General features: G+C 38.0%; 1 protein-coding gene across 6 annotated transcripts in view; it reads right to left on the bottom strand.

Moving 5' to 3' along the window:
- Window positions 1–24105, bottom strand: part of SIPA1L1 (signal induced proliferation associated 1 like 1) — a 206620-nt gene that overhangs the window by 9432 nt on the left and 173083 nt on the right. For all 6 annotated transcript variants that reach the window (XM_048305684.1, XM_048305682.1, XM_048305679.1 and 3 more), the window contains 6 exons: window positions 20299–20448; window positions 15240–15364; window positions 12442–12560; window positions 9695–10134; window positions 3592–3831; window positions 2352–2517 (listed from right to left, as the gene is read on the bottom strand). In XM_048305684.1, coding sequence (XP_048161641.1) covers window positions 2352–2517; window positions 3592–3831; window positions 9695–10134; window positions 12442–12560; window positions 15240–15364; window positions 20299–20448 — 1240 coding nt within the window. The remainder of the gene's footprint in view (window positions 1–2351; window positions 2518–3591; window positions 3832–9694; window positions 10135–12441; window positions 12561–15239; window positions 15365–20298; window positions 20449–24105) is intronic.

The raw sequence follows: 24105 nt of genomic DNA, 5'->3' as shown, positions 1-24105 counted from the left end.
AGAGCTGACAGTGTAGCAGAGAAACGGATACAGAAAGAGCCTGAATGCTGCACAAACCAGAGTTTTCCCACTGCCTGGGGGAGGCTGCCTTCCTGCAGGCAGAGCACCAGAAAATGCCAGCTAATTAGAAGTCTCCTATTACTGAACAACTACAAACACTCACTACTGCTGTGGGTCTCCAGAAGTATTTGCATCAAAAGTAAGTAAATGGTCCCATGAATAGGAAGAACTTGTGTCCTACCCCCACAATCATCCCAGCTTCCTCCATGCTCCACAAAGGAGAAGGCAATGCTGGGGTAGCCTGGAGTGTAACTCCAGGCTAGTGCCAGAGAGCTGCTATCATGACCATTCCCACCAGCAGAGACTCTGATTTTCATGAAACCTGTAGCAACATAGCTATCTTTAAGGCATAATATTTCTTTACAGTTTGGTTGAAATTTGGTGCAAAGGCTTTCATGGAGAAATTTTTACAGAGCCTCATTTGCTCTGTAAGAGAGTTTAAACCAAAAAAAGGAGAAAATGGGTTTTCCAGAAGGAGCAATTAAAAACAGAGTTGCATATTTGCACATAAAAATAGTCCTCTCTTCTCGGGGAGAAGAAAAACCATGTTTAAACAGACAATATTCTATTCCTGTGATCAAAATCCCACACTACAAGGTGGGAGAAGAGCATGGAAGAGTGCCTGTTGGTACTGTACACAGGAAGACAACCTGCCAATCCCCTCACCTCTTACAAATTTTAATATGAGAACATTGCTGGACATGTTTGTTTTATGATTAAGAATCAGAATTATTAAGATTACTTCCAAAGCCCAGCTATCATCAGAAGATAAGGAAATAAAGAAGCCAACTTTCCATTTCTCATGCCAGTTTTCTATTATCAAATCCTCCCCTCTGTGTTGCCTCCTTCAGGACTTGCCCATCACATTATGAACCTGCATATACCATTAACACTACAGAAATTACAACTTCTGGTACACAGTTGTTACTAAGGCATATGGAAGACTGAACTGCCTTTTTTTTTTTTTGCTAATGAAAAGTTCTGGTACCAGAGCAGGGGAAAGAGAAAAAGTTACTTGTCTGAGAAGATACAGTGCCCAAATAGTAGGTAAGGAGATAAGAAAGGCCGGGAAGATAATACAAAGATGTACAAGACACACAAAATCACAGCCTAGAACAAATTCTACTGGCAAACAAAGCCTATGTCAGGCAACAGACAGAAAGGAGGAGGATTTTTGGTGCAGTGAACTAATGCAGGCCATTATCATTATTTTTCTTTTTTTTTTTCCCTTTTAAAGTGTCAAAAAATATTGTGCTGTAAGACTTCTTCTCTAAGATAAACTCTAAGTCATACAGTGGGCAAAATTAAGTTACTTTTAAAATGGAAAAGATGCCATTTATTGGTGTGACAGAACATTGTTAACTTGCTGAAATTTATCAAAAGTGCAACCAGGAAATAAAGACCAGGGTAAGAACTGATTCACTAACCCCAAAGCAGAAAAACAGCAAACCTAGGAAGATATCTTGGAATGAGAACAATTCTCTTGCTCTAAACAACCAACAGGAGGTGTTTGCATCACCCATGTCCCAATCCCCCGCAGAACTACCACAAACCTAAGAAAAAGGTATCTTGCCAATGACAAGGTTTTCTAATCTCTGGCCTTCAAAGCAACATCTTAAATAATCTGTGTATGGAACCCACACTTACAAGCTTTAATAAGCCACTTCAGGTTTTTACTAGCAAAAAAAGAAGTTACAGCTCTCTCTTCTGCATGGTTGCTGTGGAAACAATTTGGGCTCTGGATGACGAGCACTGGCTTTACATGGAGACTAGAAATCAAGACATTCTCTTCCAAATTAAGGATTCTAAAAATTAATATATGCACTTACACGTTATTCAGTGTATTTTGAAACACATCAGGAAATGTTTCTAACTATTCTGCAAAAATATCTGTTTAAGTTTTGGGATCATTTTTGATAACAGGATTAGTGAGGTATAAAAATGTGCTTTTTGCAGGGAGTTTCAATACTGTTAGTATATCACTGTCTAGCGGTGCAAGCAGAGAAGAACAGTTAAAATATGTAAGACAACGCTACAGGATTTTCCATAACCCAGCAGTACTAAATGTTCTTCACAATTTGGCATATTAGTCTCTTTAAACCTGCACACAAAGTTGTAATAATACTGCAGAGACTGTAATAATGAAACTTTTCACCAAATGTATTTCTCCAGCAATCAGTTACGAACAGATTACTTTCTGTCCACGATGAGAATTCAGGGAATGCCTCGCATTTTATTTTCCTGTTATGGGTGAGAATAGAAAAGATTCTGTCTCTCTCTCTTTAACATACCTTAAAATTCTTCTGGGATTCAGGCGTTGGACTATCAAGATCTATCAATTTCTTCAGCTCTTCTTCGACAGTGGATTTGGATGCTCGTTTTGGGGATGCTCGCAGGTCTCTTGCCGATGCCCGCAGCCGAGGGTGGGCCATTTCATTGCCATCACTCTGGTGACGTCTTAAATGAAATGGAACAGACACATTCAGGTCTCAAAGCCCTGGGGCAGGAGGCATGAATGAAACAAGAATTATAGCACCCTCAAGTTTTTAAAAGAAAAAAACTAAGTAGAGGGCACAGAGGATGGGAGAAGTTTCACTACTACAGCAGAGACTCACCTTAGTGGATGCCTGTGGAAGCACTAACCTTGTTTAAAAACATCAACTAGCAATACATTAAAATAATTCAAAGGTTAATGTAATACATTTTCCCAATAATGGACTGAATCCATTAAAATAAGGTGCATTCTGTACAAAGCTAAAAAAATATGTCTTCAGAAAGCAGCGTATCACCCAGTTTCTTTAATATTTCAACTGGCTTTTTATAATGTAGTTATCACAAAGTTTCACCATTTCCTTCTGACAGCCAGTTATTGGTATCATCTAGGGATACTGTGCCTGACTCAGTAACAGTCAAGAAGGTTTGAATAAATTACTTTGAAATAGGCTTTCTGAACTACTTGCTTTTTGAGTCATACTTAACAATATTTTCACTAGTAAGTTGTTTTCTCAATTTCTCTTCCAAAAGAGATGCTTGAATATTGTAATGCTGAGCTATCTTGCCTTGCTTTAAGCTTTAAGACGGTTAGACTGGATACTGGCAGCAATCTTAACAAGGCAATGTGGAATGCCAGAGTTAATGCACGGCATGCATGGTACTACTACATGGATGAGAGGTTTAAGTAAAACTCAGGCTCTACAATAAGAGGATTTTTAATATTTGCTCAAATAGCATTTTGAGTCACCTTTAAAAAGTCCCGAGAAAAGATAAGCTTTAATAGGACTGAAATCCATAGAGCTTTCTAGAAATGATAAAACCCCTAACTTTTACAAGTTAACAGGGAATGAGATTAGCCAACTATCAAATATTTAAACCCTAGTCCAGAAAACTAGATTAGAGATTAAGTTCTACAGAAAATGAAGCATTGTATTAAATAGTTTTGAGCTCTTCTCTACAGAGAACTGTCAAAGATCAAAATGTTTCTTTTACAATTACAGCAAATGATCAAACAAGAGAACAAAAAAACAGTCTTACTTTCTTGAATCCATAAACCCCACTGAGTTTATTGTCCCCTCTGGCTTTTTCCATCCGATCAGATACTTGCTAGTAGCACCCTGGCGAGGGTAGAATGTCCTAGGACCAGAGGAGGAGGAAGAGGAGGAGGAGAAAGAAGGTGCGAGCTGGGGAGAAGTGGCAGAATGAAGCTCTTCTTTAGGTGAGCTTCTGGCACTGGTGAAAACAACAGGGCTGGCAGAGTGTCGTGAGCTCATGGTACTAGGAAAAGAACATAAGAAAGACAAAAATTGCCTCAAATGTGCATAGATGGGTCTTGTTTACCTGATTTTTAAGCAGAACTCTAGGCAGAAGATGTTATTCTTATCAACAGCGGATAGAGTAGCAAAACCAGTTTGCTCTTCTTAAGGGCCTTCCACCAATGTTTCATTAAAAATATCTCACATAAGTAACAGAAAAATTTTGCAAGCAACCTCTAAGGATACGATATAACCACCCTTCACAAAAGGGGAAATCTAGGGTTCATTGTCATTAGGCAGCTTAAAAGTAATACACGAGATTTTAGTTGAGTTAGCAAAAAAGAACTGTAGTCCGAACTCTTGTTGGAATTCCTGCCTTTTAAAGAAAACATATTTTGAAGGAACTTAAGCAACAAGAAACATCTCTTTAAGACCCCACAACAAACTAAAGAAGAAACCCATACAGCTTTGAAAATAGGGCTTTCTGAATTTCACCTGAAATGCAGTTATGTAGCATTTGTAAGGAAAAAAACCCAAAAACTTAGATTGAGAAGTTAGAGCAGGTGTCTAACAGATATCACTATTCGTCAAGACAGAAAACGGAGCTGGGATGACCAACTGCAGCTTATTGATGGGAGAAGGAGAGGGGCTTTAGATGGAAGATACTCTTTAGTTATGCTGATATTCAAATCTGATGGAACTAGCTTCCTATCAGGAGTGCTAGGCCTTAGACAATATTTACTATAACAACCTTAAAAGGTCAGTCATTTATAAGCACAATAACAGGAAAACGTTACATCTAGCTTTAATGCTGAAATAGCATTATATATCTGGAGACCAGTTTTCTACCAGCTCTCTACACAACTTATCCACATTTTCATCCCTGTATCCAACACTGCAGTGAAGGAACTTGAAACAGATGGCCCCATGGTAAAGAACAGTTTCTGACTGAGAAATAAAAATTAGCTGGAAGACTAAATAAAGTCACTGAATAATCTCCTCTTCCTTAGCTTAGCAGAAAATTCTTCACCAATCTTTCCATAACTTAATAAAACAATGCATTTTCACATCTATCCCTTTTACCGAAACAGAACGAAGAATTTAAGGTTAAATTTGTGTTGCTACCTGGGAAAACAATACCACCTACATTTAGTCTCAAGCAGTCAGTTACCTAATCTATGCCACTTGTCTGGCTCCTGCTGTAGTCAATGAAGATATATCCTAAGGAGGTGATTCTGCTTGTCTTAAATTAGGTATCTCAGATATGCAGGGAGAATTAATGCTTTGGAGTTTCTTCTCTCTCTTCATTGACAACATATGGGAGTCTAAAGAATCACCCTGAAATATGTTTCATTTTCCTGTGGCTCAATTTAAACACCAAGATTCCCAGCAGCCAAGTGCTGTGAGTTTGATGAAGAGCTTGGGTGGACTGTAGCCTTCTACTGTCTGCTGCAAGCCCAGGGGCATCACATCAGGGGCAAGATGCACCTCTCCCCATGCACACAAATCCAATTACAGTAATACAGATTTTGTATTATAGAATTATATTTCTTCCTTCCCTCCATCTGTACATTTGAAAGGCCTATACAAAAGACAGCAGATTGAGAAAACACAGGAAGATAATTTTCCTGTCCAGCCATCCCATATATTTGGTGCCGCACAGCACAACCTTCGTATTTGTAACAGATACAAGTAAGCATAATTTATAGCAAGAAAGCAGAGAAGATAAGGAGCTAGGGGAATAGGCAGTAAATTTTTCTTCATTCCCCCTTTGTCTCTTCCAATACGGAAAAAAATCTCCTACACATGCTGAGTTAAACCAGCCCATCTGTGAGGTATCACTACCACAGCATAAACTGCCATTTTTACCCCTTCTAAATACACTCAAGAAGCAGAAAAGTCTTTTTGCTTCAGTGTAGGGAAAAAGGAGAAAGGAATCTCTGGCCACATTTAGAATTCTTTAACCCATTAGGTATTGCTCAAGGAAGCGTTAATTGTGAGAAAACAGTTTGTTAATTAAAACCAGTAACAGCTCCTAGACAGGCTAATGGTGTTGCTCTTCAATGTTACTGGGGAAACAGTAAGAACTGATATTAATTATGCTTGACATAAAATTTATATAAGATGCAGATGGATATATAATATTTATTGCATAAGATGCTATAAATACATATTGTGCATTTTAAGTATTATTACTTGAATATTTATTATAATATGCATCATATAATAGATGCCAAGAGTGGCCTGGTAAATGCAAGTGAAATTAGCACACAGTTATAAATAAGGTTTTCTTTAAGGTAAATTGCATATTTTGAGCTGTGGTTTTTACAATAGAGTATTTTTGGGAGGATATTCTGCTTTGGGACTACACACAGAACTGTGACTACGACTCAAGCTTTTCACCCTACCAGTGCACACAGGCAGGCCAACACAATACTGACAGGCAAAGAGACACACTTGTTAAGAGCATATTTGTTGAGAGCATATTTGGAGAGCAAAACACTTTGGATAAACTCTAGGAAAACTAAATCAGAGCTGGAGCACTATGGTAGTGATGGGATGTTATTAGAACATTTGACACCAGGAAGCATGCAGAGAATTCATCATACTGTAACAGATACCTAGACCAGCTTAGTTTTTATCTGGAAGAGACTCAGTCCTCTTTCTCAGGACACAGTCACTATTGGTCCCCTATCTCCCAGCTCAATTATTGAGACACCAAGGACCGAATTATGAAAACATTCAAATACTACAAGACTGTCTGCAAAAATTACAGATGAGCCATTCATAAAAGCACTCTGCAATAAATAATAACCTTAAAATTATCAGAAGTAATGAAAAATGTACTTGATTACAAATAGTCAAAACTACCCTTTTAATTTTGGTAAGAAGATGATAAGAAACTGTATAGCTTAGGTAGAAATGAAAGTTTGATTTAAATTTTTTGTAAGGAATTCATGCCATCAGCACACACTGCTTCTTTTAATGACATTCAGCTATAATGATTCTGTATAATTACTGGCCTACATAATGCAGTTCTCCTGGGATGCTATGAGAAATCTGCACAATCATCAGGAAGGACTTAGGGAATGGGGGTGGAAAAGAAAAATAAAACCCAGCCAGAAGCTCTGCTGTAAAAGTTAATCACTATAATTTACATTTTGCCACCAGTTCTCAGGTACAAGTTCTTTTATGCACCATTAAATGATCTGAGCAGTAATTATCACTCTTGTCTTCAACAGACACAAACACTCTAATTTGTAGTTATTTTCTTTTCTTTTGTCACAGAGAACTTTTTAGGGCCATATTCCTTTTCTTCTTGCTCAGAAACCCAACTTTAAAGACATTACAGACATTATGGCATCTACAGGCAAAAGATAAAAAAGTGAGAAGCAACAAAGGATAGCAATTTAGAAACTGATAGAGAAACACACCAATTAAGCTGTTCATTTCTCATGAAAAGTAGCCTGTTCAGAACCTTTCTTTTGTCTCCCCTCCTTCACCTTCTTGAAGCAGGCATCTTCATAATAATCTCCATAATCTGTGCTTGTCTTTTGGAAGTGCCAGTTTAACCAGCCTCCACTTCCAAGCTGTTGTGCCTCCACAGAGGAAGCAATGAGAGAGTTGGGAGCGAACAGCTGGATGACCCAGGGTTCTACTGCTGTTCAGTGTGCAACCACCAACTGAAGATGCCATAGGAAACAAAATCAAAGTATTTTATCCCAGACTATGCCTTTGTTTTATTGTGAGGCATCAAACAGATGCTCTGGTCTTCAAAAATAAGAAATAATAAAGAAGGAACATGAGTAAGTCTGGTTTTAATCCACCACAAGAAATGATGTATGTGCAAGCATTGCTGCATTTCTCAAGTATCATGCCCCATGTGTTCTATAAACTGCTACTACTCCTTGTTGTGAAGAGTTGCATTATTAACATCTGAGTTTTAAATGAAACTTGGCAAAAAGAAACCTCAACTGTTTTCTCCAGAATAAAGGCCAGGAAACCTTTATCTGGAAATTTCAGTGACAGCCCCAAAATTACTAGGAGAGAGCAATTCCAATACCATCAGAGAAACACTGTACCAATTAATCCAAGCCAACTGGAGACACAATGTTATAATACAATAAATAATGAGACAACAACCTAGACTTCAGTTTGCAGTCAAGTTGCAAAGTATATCCATGGAAGATGAGAGCTGTCAGGGTGTGCCTGCCCTGCTAAGTGTTGCTTTCTATAAAATTTTCTCAGTTTTTCTACTGAACTAACCCTATTTGGTGCTCAAAGGAGAAACCAGAACCTCAGATGTACAAAGATGCCATTCCATTAGGCTTCACGATAAAGCTTCCAAGAGTTACATACATTTTCCAGGATTCTTTAAGTCGCTTCAGAAAAAATCCTTCCAGATGAAAATGCTGCTGACTTTATTGCAATCAGCATTTTGTGTAAGAATCTCAACATTTAATGTCATTGCCAGTTACATTCAGACAAGTACTGCAGGACACATGGTAAATTCTACTCAATGTTAAAAAATGCACATACACATACTTATCATAGAATAAAAGGTGTAACAATGTAGACAACCATTACATAGACTTTTTATCTTCAAGAAAGGGTAATATGCTAATATGCCAGGAGTCTAAGTAAGTCCCTCTGCAGAATATTTTCTCCAGACTTGCTCAAGTCCTTCATGCATCCACAGCTACTGGAAACACACCAGCCTCAAACACCTTGGGTGGGATTTCTATCAACCAAGTGTGAGCTTTGGTGCCAAAAACGGCCAATGAAGAGATGCAGTAAACCACAGTGGGACCACCATTAATGGATTACTTAAGTCAGAATCACCATAACAAAGTACATGGAGACCACTGCAGTCTCTATGACAACTCCTTATTTACAACTACTGTATGAGGAGTTAGCGAACTGTTCTCATAAACATCTAGTCTTGCACAGTAGCTTTGTTCGAGACAATTATCAGAAATTGCTTTGGACTTTCAGTCTGCAGGTATTTTAGCTACACTCTCAAAACAGACGTGCCTTAAGAATAAAAATGCAACAGTCAGGCTCCACAAGGCCAACAAACTGTGATGATCCCACATCTTTCCCTGAAAGACCTATGTTTTTTCTCTTGTTGCTAGTATGACAGAGTAGGAATATTTTTCAAAAGTACACTGAATACTTCTTGGAAAATGGGTTAGGAAAATGGTCTAAAACATTTTCTGCTTCTAGCAGCACTGATTGACTTGTAAAGTGGGTATCTTCCATTTGAGGTGTTCAAGCACATTACACACATACTTGATATTGCCAATTTTACAGGTGGCAAAACTGAGGGGAGAGGGAAGGTGACGGTAATGTGTCATACCCACAAGCTTGCAGCAGAATGAGACTAAGATCTACATGCTAGCACTCCCAAGCAACTTGCTCTCAGTATTGATCATACCAACTGCAAGCAGATTTCTAAACAAAGACCAGGGGCAAAAATGCAAAACATCTAAAATGGGTACTTGCAAGACTAAAAATGAACCCCATATCAAACTGTTCATTAATAACATGGACTGATCTCCTTTCTGATCCACACATGAACTGCAGTTGTTGCAAGATATTCCCCATAAATACATCAGACATGTCTGTCTTACGGATAGTTTAGGAGCAGCAGTTTAGTATAGAATATGCTCTTAAAGACTTTTAATACTATAAGCAGGAGCAGATGTGAAGACTTAAGGTGGTCTTAATTTTCAAGCATTCTACACAGTGAAATTTTTCAAAATATTGATTAACGTAAGTAGAACACCCTCTCTTCAACATTCATTTCTCACTTTTGATAGGTTAGGGAGTGAGAATGGGAAAATGAGTGTGGGGGAGCCAATCATTCAAGAGGTGAAAACTACCTTGTATGTGAGACAGCATCACTTAGACTGTAAGCACTGTTCTCCCTTGTGAGAGGGTTGGAGGCTGGCTGACTCTTGCTGTGAATATCCAGGCTGAGTGAAGATTCAGCTTTCCGGTCCATGTGGCTGTCCTTTTCTAATGTCCTGTCTGCAATGGAGACCACTTCGCTGGAGCTGTGCCACAGCGGTGCCACCTTCTCCTTGGTCAGCCCTGTCCGGGGAGATGTTGCCGCTCCCAGGGAGGCAGTGCTGCCATGGCTGGGTCCGTAGGAAGTGGTGTCTATGCCACTATCAGCTGAAGTCCCTTGAAGGTAGTTGTAGCTGTTCAGATCCGATTCCGTGCGCTCTCCACTGTCATACCATTTCTCATCGCTGTGAGCACTGGAGGCATTGCTGGAGAGTGTATTGCTGCTGGAATGGCTGGAATAGTGGCTGTCAGACTACAGAGTAACAAAATTATGGCAATGGAGAGGAGGAAATAAAGGTTACAAAAGCCACCACTGCATAATAGGAGCTCTCCTACCTGGAGGTATTGCATAGATACACAGAGGAGACTAATAAGCTCTAAAAATTTAATTCCAACACAATGCACATCCTCTGTTCTGAGTGCACATAAAAAAACTTTTCGTATGGATTTGGAAGCCAGAAAAGCCTGAGTTATTTGTATTTTGTCAAAAAATACCTTGTGGTGGTTCCTTTCAAGCATAGTTCTGCTCATCAGCCCAGTCCAACAAAATTGGCTAAGCTATGGAGACTTTGACTTGGTTTGTAACTATGATAATGAAAAATACTCTAATTTTAAGACTGCACGTTTTAGAACATGAAACAACCAATCCACAGAAAGTGCATGTTATTTTAGTAATCCAATTGCCCATCAAAAAGTCGAAGAAGAACATAACCACTGCTCTTCCTCCTCCTGGCAGTAGGGTGTCTTTCCTCCTCAGCAGGAGTGTCCTTTGCAAACGACCAGTGAAACACCATTTAACTAATGTGAAATTGTTTTCCAACAAGCAGAATTGCATGAAAAGAAGCTTTAATGTAATGCTTTTAAATTATCCCATAAGGGCATACCAGTGCCTGGCTGGTTTGCATGTCCTGTCCTTGGTTACAGCCCACTATTACAAAAAAACTGGATGTCCTCAATTTCAAAGTGGTGGAATATCCCATTTCAAGAAGAATTTCTTGTCATACGTTTATTGCTTAGTAGCAATAAATGAGGTATTTATAACCATTTGAATTCTATGGAAGTTATCTAAGTTCTGATCATCTACAGAATCAGAACTGAAGCAGTAGGGAACAGATCTGTTGGATGACCACATGGCCTGGGAAAAAGGGAATTGATGGAAAGGAGACTTAAAAGTTTCCTATTTGACTGAACAGACAGACAAATATAAAAAAAACAAATACTGCTTCTGTTTTCAGAAGGGAACGAAATAGAGAACAGATGCATATTGAGAACAAGAAATCATCAGCATCCATGTTTTTTAATATACTAAAGCAAGAATTGACAGGAAAATGGGGGAATATGATCTGGACTCCTAGTTATCTCCAATTAAAGTTACTTTTCTTCATTAAGAACTTCATCACTCCCCCATCCATCTGTCCACATAATAAAGATTTACTTTAACAATGACTAAACCAGAATAATGCAAGCATTAATAACTCCAGTGTCGCACTTTGCACTCAAGCTAATGAGTTATGTATTACATCACTATCCAGTCAAATCAATCTCATGAAAAACAGGTCAATCTAAATTTAAAATCTAGTCTGTGCTTCTAAGAATATGAAGACAGGTGTGTTACTGTTTGGGTTTCTTTGGTGTTATCTTTTTAAAGTAATAAGTATGCGGTGTTATGAATTAATAATCTAAAAGCAACACTGCCAATTGCATTGAAAGAATAATGCTGGCAAGCAGGAGCAAATTAAAGACTTGGAACCAATTAAAGGCTTTCTCACATCTCAATAAATGCAAGTAATACTTTCAGTAACATCATGCAACACAACTCTATATTTTAGCTTGTTGCACAAATAAAAAAACAAGTGATACAGCTTATTGAGTAATTTAAAGCTTAAAGGGTGCTTCTTTTTTTACAGTGACTTCAATAATTTTCAAGACATTTTAAATTCATGAACATTATTGTATTTATCTATCTCTCTGTATGTAAATTGGGAAGTGACAGTCTCCACAAAAGCATGAATAGTTAACTCTGCAGAGACAGAAAGGCAGAATTTACTGTTTAGAATTTCAAAACAAATAAAACAAGTAGGTTTTTCAGCAGGATTCCAGGAGACCTTTCAAACAGACTTCCAACAGTGTCTAAGGTACGTTATGAAAATGGAAAAAATACAAAACCAAAATCACTATTCTGTCTCAAAGCAGCAGCTTTCTGGGCATTGCATTAGAAAATGTATTAGTTAAACTCTAAGACTTACATGTGAGGTCTAGGAATAGCTTTGCAAATTTTCACAAATCCTTTACTTCCCACAAGATAACAGACAAGAGGTTGCTGTTCAACTGGCAGCAAATCTTTATTAACTAATAAATATTTCAATATGTTGTGCTGTAGGATTTAGGCAACAACAGGCCTGCTCTACTGCTTCCTCCATGTTCACGTAGGGAACGGGATTTTTTTTCCTTCCCTTTTTTAATGGACACTCTAAATATAACTTTGAACAACACTTCTGATATCAAGAGCTTGTGGAGCAAAAGCGAGACATTAAATAATTCCTTTTTTAGGATAACTTACATGACCCTGCTTATTTGGAGACAAGTGTACCACGGGATCCTGTCTCATTAGTCTTCCACTGGGGCTCTCTCTGAAGGACGGCAATACTTTTGAGACTGCTGGGAGATGGCACGTTGGCTCTGCAACACAGCACACAACCATGGACTGAAGGGAGCAGTGCTATAAGCTAAGAAAACATGTAACCTGATTTTACATTGCAATTTTTCCAATACTACCATTAGCCAAAAATGGACATATTGTGACAAAACACAGGTGAGGAAGTGGGGGCCCATTCCTGCCTGGCATAAATCATTAAGGCTTTGTCAAAAACCAGCTGCCACCATCCTGACTTTTGTTAGGACAACCTGAATGGTATCACGTCCCCACTGCCAAACAGCACTACATCAGAACATTGAAACAGTTCGTTTTCACAGGGTATTGACACTGGATCTCTAAATGCGCGATACCTGCTGACAAGAGATTTAAAAGACCGAAGACCCACATTTCCTTAAATGGCATTCTATGCAAGGCCAGACAATAGCAAAAGTCTACAGTGATCACTTAAATGAAGCCGTTTTCCCCAGTACAACTGGGGAAAATACTACACGTATTTCTTATCAAAGTTGAGTGAAATAAACATTTTCTAATTGAAGAGATAGCAAAAAAAATCCCTTGACATATTATCATCTTAAACATTGCTGGCTGTGAATGTGGAAACTGCACAGATGTACAAAAAGAATACTTATTAAACTAAACCTGACAAAAGTGAATGGAATTCAAATCACTCATTTACTGGACACTCAGAGGAGTGCACTTTGCCAATAAAACTTATTATTTTCCTAGGAGATAACTGTGGAGGTCTAGAGGGTGTTCAGACACAGCCTGTTAGGTAGGTAATTGTCTTCTCAGAGTCCAAGGCCAGTATTTTAAAATAATCTCTCTCAGTTATGAGTTTTTACACGTACTTCTACATACAATCTGCACTTCTAAAAATGCTCCTCTTAAGTAGAATACATGCTTACAAAAATCAAGTACTTAACAATACCCATGGCAAACAGCAGTGTTTTCTCCAACACAGCTACAGTTTATTCATCTTGATCTGCAGCATTACGAGCTCTTTAAAAAACAAATAAAAGTTCTGAGTTTTTTAAAGAATAATAATGATAATACCAGCAATATCATCATCAAACTTGATTTCCCCTGGCAAGTGGTAGCAAGCAGTGTTGGTGAACAAAGAACAAAGGTATTCTGTAGTGAAGGATACACCAGGAAGGTGTCAATGTGTGGATTCACTACACCTAAAGCCTTCTTTACCTTGAGACAGATTATCCCAAGTGGAAATGTACTTATTTGTCATCAAACCAAACTTTCACCTAGATTCACCAGATTGGCAATAAAGTCTCCAATTGGAGATGCAGCTTCCAACTCTATGAATGAAGGACAATACACGAGAGATAAAACACAGGGATTTTATGTCAATGTGTGTTTCTCATCCTTTGCCAAATGCCGGAGCCATCTCTCCTGCCACGCAACTTTTCCTGTTCTTTCTGGCCTGATTTATTTTGCTAATATGTTGACACCTGACACTGCGGAACAGAACTTGCTGGCAGCTCCACTCAGTGCCAGCACCAACAACTGTTGATCTGCAAAAGTAATGCTGAGCAAAAGATCATTTTTACGTGTCGTTACCGTCACACAGTTTCAAAACACAAGCGATTAAAATTGTTCTGTCAAAACAAGAACTGCAGATCAGTAAAATCAATTTTTTATTGAGAAGAATGGGGGGAGTTATGAGGGAGGGACTGACAGATGGCTTTGATAACAAGGCACAGCTTACTGAAGTTGTTAAGGTGTGTGAACCAAGAACATCTTCAGAACCAGAGGCTGGCGGCATATGCCTTAAATTCTTTATCTCACTGAAGTGTATTCTATCTTGAACACTAGTACATTTGTACAGTGATGCAATAAAAATGTATGGAATTGTTTAATCTAGGGTAAAAGAAGTTAGAAAAACACAATCTAGCGACCTTGGCCAGGGTCATCACATTGGACAAATGCTGTCTGTAGATAGGACATTTTTACAGGTGTCAGTCTTACTGGTAATCCTTTCAAGTCAAGCCATAGCTGTAGCAAAAAGTCTATGTGCAAGAATTTACAATGAAGGCCTAACAATATAAATTCTCAGTACCTCACTGTTTCATGTAGTTAATATGTTCCCTCAGCTGACAGCTTAATTGCCACGTGCAATGAAAATGTATGTTTGTGGAAGGTGATTACCTACCTATAGATTTACTTCACTATTTAAACTTTAATTGGCGTTTTTCCACTTTATACATGGTATTTTTATAGCTTCAATGATCAAACAATCAATTTGCATTTATATAGCACCATTTGAAAGGAAGCATCACAAGCACTTTAGACAAACTAAGCAAAAATTAAACTAAGCCAAGCCACTCGGGAGAGTAGGTAAGGTCAAACAAGTCCTCAACAGCAAGACAAATTAATAAGCGTGTCTGCCCAACCACTTACAAAAGGACAGAGTGTTTCAAGGTAAGAGCATTAAGGCAGATTTAATCCCACAATCAAATAAGGAAATGAAATCAGTTCTTCCTCAGATGATACTCATAGGTCTCAAGGAAGCAGACTGCAGAAGTTTCAATGCATGCTCCAGACCTAATTATTCATCCTGATGAACAAGGTTAACTTTCAAAGCCGCTGAAAACACTGCACTTAAGAGGGATCTGCCTGCCAGGAGAGGCATTGCCAAAGTCACCTTGTGGTGAGCAGCGCTCGCTCCCCGTGCAGAGCTCCGTACGTACCCATCTGGTCAGCGATGCTGTCCTCGCTCCTCTGCCAGCTGGGCGTGGATTTGCCACTGCCGCCCGCGTCTGACTGCGTGTTCTGCCTGTCAATGGAAGCAGGGGATCTACGGCTAATTCCAAACCTGTTCTCCCCAAAACACAAAGCAGATAATGATGTTAAATATACATAAATCTCACATAAGACAAAAAAAGAAAAAAAAAAAAAGCACTTTTAAGAAGCCAGTGTCAAACAACAGGGCAGATCAATGCATAGCACAAATGCTTGAGCAATTTATAATGCTTTACCATTACATTTTTGTGGTAGGTCTGCAGACCCATTTATCAGCTTTAATGCATCAGATTACAATATACATTAATTTAATGAGCATCTTTGATCGAGAACAGCTGGTTACAATGATACAATAGAAAAAAACTTGATCAAAACATCAAGAAATAAAATTATGAGGTTTTATTTACACAGATGTTTACATGAAAAGGTGACCAGGCTTGGTTATAGAAAATTCACCACAGTGAGTAAAATGTAAAGGGCTGGATAAAAACCACATAGGGAAATGGGGCCTGTTTATACGGTAAAGATCGGATCCTTTCAACTACCTCAAAGCACTACCTCAAACTACTCAAAGAAAGCATCAGAAAGTTTGTTAGGACAATCCCATGCATCTCAGCTGCTTCCCTGGGTTCTAACCAAGAGTGTAGTAAGGTCATACCTCTGGGTCATGCAGACATATATGCCAACAACATAAATTTGTTTGGGACAATATTAACACTGCCAAATATTTTAAATAAGCCTCTATAAAGTTGACTATTGATTATGGATTCCCAAATCCTGGGGGGTTATAAATTCCGTAAATTATTAAGTTCTTTGATCATAAAATAATTTAAGGGGATTAGCGCAAACTAAATATAGCTGTAAGAAAGTAGTGAGACATACACCAATTGCTGCAAAAGAAAGCATACAGAGCAAAATGAAAACACTGTTCAATGGACTTTGTAAATCCTGCCAGATTAGTCAGATGGATTTCAGAAAGATCAACAGAGTAAACTCAAGGAGAACAAGCTAATGACAAAGGAGACACACAGTGTCTCTGTGCCACACCAAAGTCTACATGCCTTATATGCCTAAAAGGCTGTTAAACTTTAAATCTACAGTTCTGAATTACATATAAATCACTTTTAAGTCTGTAAGAATTATAGCTGGGTTCAGAAATAGCAGATCAATGATAAAGAATTCATCAAGAATAATGCATTTCTGAGATTTTTTTTTTTAAATCAGACATACCCTGAAGGAAAAAGAAAATCCTCAAACTCTACATGCACAGCATAACACACAAAATTACAAACTGATATATCATCTATATATTGATGAGTTTCTCTAGCTGTAATGTCAAATAAAATGACAGAAAATAAAATACCCCAACTGTGCTGTCTACTCACTCTACGAGCTACAGATTGCCCCACACAACCTCCAACGTGAGACACCTTCCCAGCTGTCAGAACAAGTTCATTGTGATTATCCCACTTGAAGTTCACACACTTGTTAACTCAAATGAACCCATCACAGCAACATTATATGACTCAGAACAACAAAATCCCACTCCCATCCTCAAAGACAAGCTGGAACATGCCTGGAACATGCTGCACATATTGAAATTTTGGCCTTCTAAAAATTCACCCTAACATGACCATACTTCCCTTTTGTTGACCGCTCCCTGATATAGCCAGCATACATTTTGATGAATTAAAAAAAGTCAGTAAAACCTGTATATGTCTGCTTTCTGAATATAAACAATTTACACTGAAATTATGCAAAGAGAGTAGTGTTTTTCCTTTTGTATTCACACAGACTAAGTAGGATTTCACCTCATCAAATACCTAAATTAAACATGATGAATTCAATACCAATTCAAGACATGTATAAAAAGTCTAAACACAGCATTTCAAAGGTGATTGACTTCTTAAACACTGATCTATGGTCTAACTTTTAAGATTTGTAAACTCCCATGGGAAAAACGTATTTTCATGATAAAATAACTAGAAGCTGGCATCTAAAAGAGAAAGCCAAGCCCCAAACAAATCTTGGTGCAATGAAATTGCAATTGCACCACATCAATATTTTTCTTTCTCTTGTGATGTGCTCTAACCTAACCTCCATAACGTTCATATGTATATAAGCTGTCAATCTTCCATCTGGCATATTTTATGATGCAGGATCTTTTTTATGAGGTTAGAAGTATACAAAATCACCATGTTTCTAATTTTATTTTATTAAAATCACTGCTCCACTAACTGAGCTGCAAAAAATGTGTTTAGATTTTTTTTTCATGAAGCAATCTATTTAAAAGCAGAAATATTAAATGAAACTGGTGTTCTATTCTACACTGCTTAAATATACAGCCCATTAGGGTATGAAGGAATGAACCCAAGAAAAAAAAGGAAGGAGAAATCAACTTGGATTAAAAGAACAGTGAAATTGTTTAAATATACGCTTTTATCTGTCATAAGAAGAAACTTACTATTTTGGTGGTTTTGGATTAAATTTTACATTCTACAACCATTTACTGTAGATGCAATAGCGAACATGCAAACACAGCATAAGTACCCAGAACACACACATACCCACCAAGATCAATCTGGATATTCTTGAAGGCAGTGAAGGTTTTGCCTACACCCAGCTTAGGATATGGATCAATAATCTAGAGGCAGCAATTAGTGTTCGCACCAATGTCTGACAGGGGCTGGACTCACCCATTCTTCTGGTCAGTTAAATTTCACAAACTTTCCAAATCTGTCACACTGTGTAACAAGAAAGAAACATCTACACAAATCGTGAGGTTGAGATTTCCTACACTGGGAAATCTCAGGGACTGGCATACCTAGAGCACACTGGAACTTCATCTCTGGAAGATTACCTTCAGGACATGGCTCCCCCTTGGCCCTTACTCCAGCCCATCATTCTAACATCTTAGCAGCTGAATGTTACAATCTGTCTCCCCTATTTTAACAACACATCCAGGGTAATGCTGACCAGCCCTACCTGGGACACCAAACATCACTACTTAGCTGCCCTGAACCTGCTCTTTCAGACCAATGTCAGCAGAAGATGCACATGGAACTGCAATGGTTTTTACTGACAGACATTGAATCGTTTATTGAGGCAAGGAAAATATTCCTTCACAATTGCCTTTTTCATGCTTTCCACTTAGCCTGGTAGAAGATGCTTGGGAAGTCCTGAGTAAATATGATTCACATGTACAAGGACAGTATGAGAGGCAAACTGCTTTTCTTAAAGGAATAGAACATAATAGTAAAATAATTGGAGTTAAGCAACTGGGGGTTTTTTAAAGAGCATTCAATAAAGAACATGCAAAGTTCACGTATTAATTATTTCTTCCATTATTCCATTTAAACTGTTTTTCCTTTCACTGAATTAAAACTTCAACCCCAAAATGACTGTATAGTCAAGGTTTCTAGGACACATCTCTTTGCTGAAATTGCATAATGCTTGAAGAATGCTGTAGAGAACATATGTGTAGAATTAACTTAAAAGATGGAAAAGGGTTGGGATGGGTGCTGGTGTGCTCTGAGGACAATTCAAAACAAACCTTCAAGTGTGTCTGAAAATCCTTTCTTACTCAAGCAGTTATGGTTGTGATGGTCTAAAGACATATGGCAGCAATGCCTTTTTTGTAGTGCAAATGACGTAGTTGGAAAAGAGCAGACGATATAGGGAGCACAAGCTGCTCATCAGAACTCAAGGTAACACAGAAATGCTGCTGGCATGATGTGAATGAGCCAGAAAGTCTACAGAGGACAAAGAGGTTAAGTGCCTTTTTCCAGCTGCAGAGCCCTGGACACACCTGTATCTAGTGTTTCCTTAGAGCTAAGTTTAACAAGTTTAAGAGCAAATCTCCTAATGTCAGTAGGACTTAAGCACAAACTTAAACAATGACCAGAACAGGCCTGGTAGTGTCACGAACCAAAGCCTTCATGAAGGTGTGTGGCAGAGAAGAGATCGACTCTTCATAACACCTCAAACTGAGCTGCAGGAAGGACAGGGAGGACAAATCTTCAGTGCTGTGGAGCAAGAAGCAGTACTTTTTCAAACACATGCCCAGAACAGTGCTCTCTGGACAGACACAGAGGACCTAAAAGCAAAAGACAGTGCCTTGTACTAAGCGATTCCTGACAACAACATTTAATACTACTACTAATATATTTTTTAAAACAGAAAAAGATATTTCTACTTTATAAAAGACACAAGCCAAAATGAATTACACACAATGACCTGCAAAGTACTCAAGAATACTTCAGAGAGAAGCTTTGCAGTGTGAACTATCAGCAGTTTTGCCCCTTTATCTTCTCTACAGGAAGTAATCTGGAAAGTAGTAGATAGCTCTTCTGCTGCCAATTATCTTTTTCTCTACTTGGAGATCTTTGATTTATTGGTCCTTTCGGTGCTCTCTGAAAACGATACAGATTTAACTTCTTCCTCTGCAAGCTGCCCCTTACATTGACACTTCAGAGAGTTTGAAGATTTCTGGAAAGTTGGAAGCCTTAAGACAGAATGACTGTGAATATGTGAAAAAGAAGCTAGCTGTGGATTAATTAGCACTTTTGTGCCTATACATCTAAGTCTTAGTTGCACTCAATGCTACTTTGCTTCAACTATTAACTGACTGCAAAGTCCCAAAGCTATTACTTCTTTTATTTTAGAATGTAAACCTGTGAAAGGAAGCAATGTGCCAGATGAAACCAGCACTTTTAACGAAGGTTTTTTAAGTATTTAAAAGGTCCCTCTGTGTAGTAACCTGAGCAGCTGTAGACTAGGATCAGAGAGAGCAGTTAGGCTGCAAGGTAAAAGCGGAAGCAAGGGATTTTTTAAAACTGGAGTTTTCAGGAAGCATGACAGTGAAATTTGAAAACAGACATGGTTTAATGCATGTAAACAACAGCTGATGGGAGCCTGCGTAAGCACTCCTTGAGTACACATTATGACAAATGGAAGAGAGTACAAAAAATCTGCCAAAACAGAATATGTAAAAAGTCTGGTGCCTACCCTTCTGGCATAGATTTTTGTCTGTACGTGCCTCCAGTAGAGCCAGTCTCACTCGAGGAGGATAAGTTGCTTGGAGAGTTACGGCACTGCTGCGATCTTGCTAAGGCGATGGATGAAACAGTGACGTAGACATCAGAGCCAGGAGACAGCCTGTTCAGAGCAAGGGAAGGATCACATCAGCAGGATCACACTGCGAGGCACGCTCAACAACACCCTGCAAACTGCCACAGCTGCAAGGAATGGCATCATGGAGACGGCAGAAATCCTGTCAGTTGAAGAATCAGACATTTCCCCCTTACTGATCTACTGAAAACCATGAAAAATCAACTCTAAAAACCTGGATGCATGGGAGGAAATAAAGAAAGGCCAGTGTGCGAAGAAAATACTGGCACACACTAGGAAAACATTCTGGTTTCTGAAGTCTGTTGCTACAGATTGATTGTAAGGAATAACAAAACATGACATTCCTCATCAAAATACCAAATAGAAGAAAATATTCCTAATTCTCATAGCAAACTCTTGCCTGGAATTTAAACTAACTGTAGTGAGCTGCCTATGCAAACTCTTTGAAGAGTAGCAAGCTTGTCTCTATGCCACCAAACTTGTCCGCATTAAAACACAAGGACTAAAAAAATGCAATGCTATCTATACATACCACCTTAAAATTCTCCCTAAAAACTTAACATTCTAATATAAAACTATCTCAACGTATTGAGAACTCTCTTTGAAAACACGGACCTGAGTCATACGAAGCCTTCACCTGTCAGAATAACCATACAGCAAATAAATAGTCTAGAACTGCAACACACGCAGCTGGGCAGAATGGCTGGAAGCAGCAGGCTTATGCTGCCCAACTCATATCCTGTTCTGTAGTCAAAAGCTTTTTTAGATAATTGTCAGCTTTGTGCATTTTGTTTCCCAAACCCCAGAAGAATTCACTGCTGCTAGCTGGTTCTTTGTTCTACTCAGTCATGACTGAAGCCATTTAAAACTTTTGCAGTGATTTAAGTGGAGTTTGAGTTATGCCATTCACAAACATCAAACTCCCACTGTGAACAAAAACCTTTATTCATTTTATCTAGGAAAAACACTAATTTGCACAAGTTAAATAATTTAGTATTTGAAAAATAGATAATGACTTCAGTGAAACATACAGATAAGTTGCTCAGCACCAAACTCAGGTCTGGGGATTTAGAAGATCTTAGCCTAGCCATTTAATCCATATCTCTAAAGGATGGCAGATTTTAAATTAGCTCTCACCACAACACTGTAAAAACTTGAAAAGTTAAAAAAATCTTTTGAAAATTAAAAAAACACCACTGAACTGACTAATGTTCCTTATGTATGTGTATATATTGAAACAGTGTGTGTATATATATTTGTACTTACATTTACATCAAACGTGCATTTGTCCTCCTAAGTACTTTGCAAAAAAGCAGAAAACTAACAAATCTTAATATGGAAAGAGCAGTAGGACTGGAACAAACATATTGATCATCTGGAATTTCATGAAGTGCATATAACTAACAGTAGCTCTATTTCTGAGACAAAAAAGGAATTATCTAAGGCCTGACCGTGGTAAGTACTATACCAAATCCAGTAATGCCCTTCTAGTCTACCAAACATCTTTTAACTTATCCCACATTTATCAAGCAAGGATTCTGAAATATTTGATTGCAAAGAACATGGTTCAAGACTTAAAAACGTGGGAACCCATAAGCAAGCAATTTATTTTCCCAGAAGCACTCCTATAAAAAGAAAAAAAAATAGTTTGGCCACACAAAAATGCACTTTCATTAGCATTCGCTCACCTATAAAGGCACACACATTTAAACTCAGTTATGCTTGCAGAGCAATACACAGTTTAAAAGTATGATCTTTTTTCCCAATACTAAATTAGAATTGATGGCAAGGAAACCAATTACTTCTCAAATAATTTCTGTAAAATGATTTCCTGTTGAAAAATGCTTACATTTTCATTTTAGAGTCAGCTATGCCTTTTCTTTACTTCCTATGCCTTACCGAAAAGTGACAGCACTGTTCAGCAGTAACACCAAGATTTCAGAACTATGTCATAGAGTTATACATTTACAAAGATGAACGACCTTGAGGGCAAACAAAATTGCATTATAAATGTGGTCTGAACAATAGAAATGAATAACCAGTCAGGTAAGACATGCTTTTCTTTAAAGCAGAAATATATTTTTGTTAGCACAGTTCACAATTGCACTAAAATGCACTAATAGTTTAAGATATTTCGTTTTGTGTGAAACATATAAGGGAAAAGAACTTTAGAGCAAATTAGTACAAATTGACTTTTTGAGCTGCTTTGAAATCTTTTGATGAAAGGCACTTCCCAAGACAGAAGGTGTATTGTGTTGTGTTAGCAGTATGCCCCTACAGTTACGATAATCTGAGCCTGTCTTTTATTTATAATTAAAAACCAGAGTAAAGCAAGCTCTTATCTATTTCAAAAGGGAGTTTTAAGACGAAATGCCAAAATGGTTAAGTGCATGAGTCCCACAATTGAATTTAAAAACAGGCCAAGCGTCCATTACATTAAACAGATACAATTACATTGCAGTCAATTGAACTTGGATTATACCACGCATGATTTACTTCTAACAGATCTAGCTCATCCTGAAAGAACTGGTTGAGTCTTGCCAAGTATGGGAAGGACATCATCTTTTGTGAAGGCAGTGAGTAAAATGGGCATACATTTATTTTGTTCAATATGACAGACATTGAAAGTATCCATCTTGCTCTTAATAAATTAATTTCCATGTCATTAGCTGTAATTTTCCCCATGTATTCAGCATGCATAGGTATGCAGTACACACATCATATGAAAAATGTCAGTCTAGTTCACTTTGTGCCTATGGCCTAAGGCAGTCTAATTACAAGATTATACACAGGTGCCTTTTTCTGTAGATCTGTACAGGCACAGGTCCTATACTGTGCTACAACTTCTCCTGCAAGAGCTAAAGAGGTCAGAAGCAAAAGAGGCTCAGGCTGGCAGAAGAGGAAAAATGGTCTTACAGTCAGTGCTGACTTGGCAAACTGAATTCTTACTTTGCACTTGCTGGAGCACTCCAATATGACCACTGCCATATCTGTTAATGACAATTTTTCATTTGTTGTTGCTAATTTTAATTTTTCAAAGGCCTTGCTTGATTCCAAGGCCCAACTGTATCTCTGAGCTGAAATCTTCCTAAAGCAGCTGAAGTCAACTGAGGTTATCCTTTGAATATATAAAATATTAACAATGCTGGGCACAATTCCAAGTATGAGATGGCCAAAATAAGCACAATAAATGATTAGAACATAATTTATCTCTACCTTTGTTCTTAATCTGAAGAGGGCCAAAGACATCTCTTCTCACAAAGAATTTTGAAAAGTAAGTTCAATTAATACCCATGAAGCATTCAGAAACTATAGTAATGGGCATCACTGTAAAGCTTAGAGGGGAATTAGCAATGGCATCTTTACAACAGGATTTGAATGTCATCCAGTAAATAAGGGACAGAGTACTGAAGAGGAAAATAAAATATTAAATAGCTCTTCTTTAATGAGCTGCATCCACTGTGTGAACTGAATGAGGCAGATGTCCCCTGTTAAAAGAAATTCTTGTAATTTAATCAAAAGAAGCATCTGAATATAGTTACACAAGAGTTCTGAAAAAAACAGCACAGCAAATCTTAATTCTGGCATGCTTACCTTCCATGTGTTTGAGTTTTACAATCCTAATAATACTGCAAGCCTCGACAGTTCCCTGCAAACGCTGTCTCAAATGGTCTCATCTTTAAA

This window comes from Corvus hawaiiensis, chromosome 6, assembly GCF_020740725.1.
Source record: "Corvus hawaiiensis isolate bCorHaw1 chromosome 6, bCorHaw1.pri.cur, whole genome shotgun sequence".
Taxonomy (NCBI): domain Eukaryota; kingdom Metazoa; phylum Chordata; class Aves; order Passeriformes; family Corvidae; genus Corvus; species Corvus hawaiiensis.
This window is presented reverse-complemented; position numbering and strand designations above follow the sequence as displayed.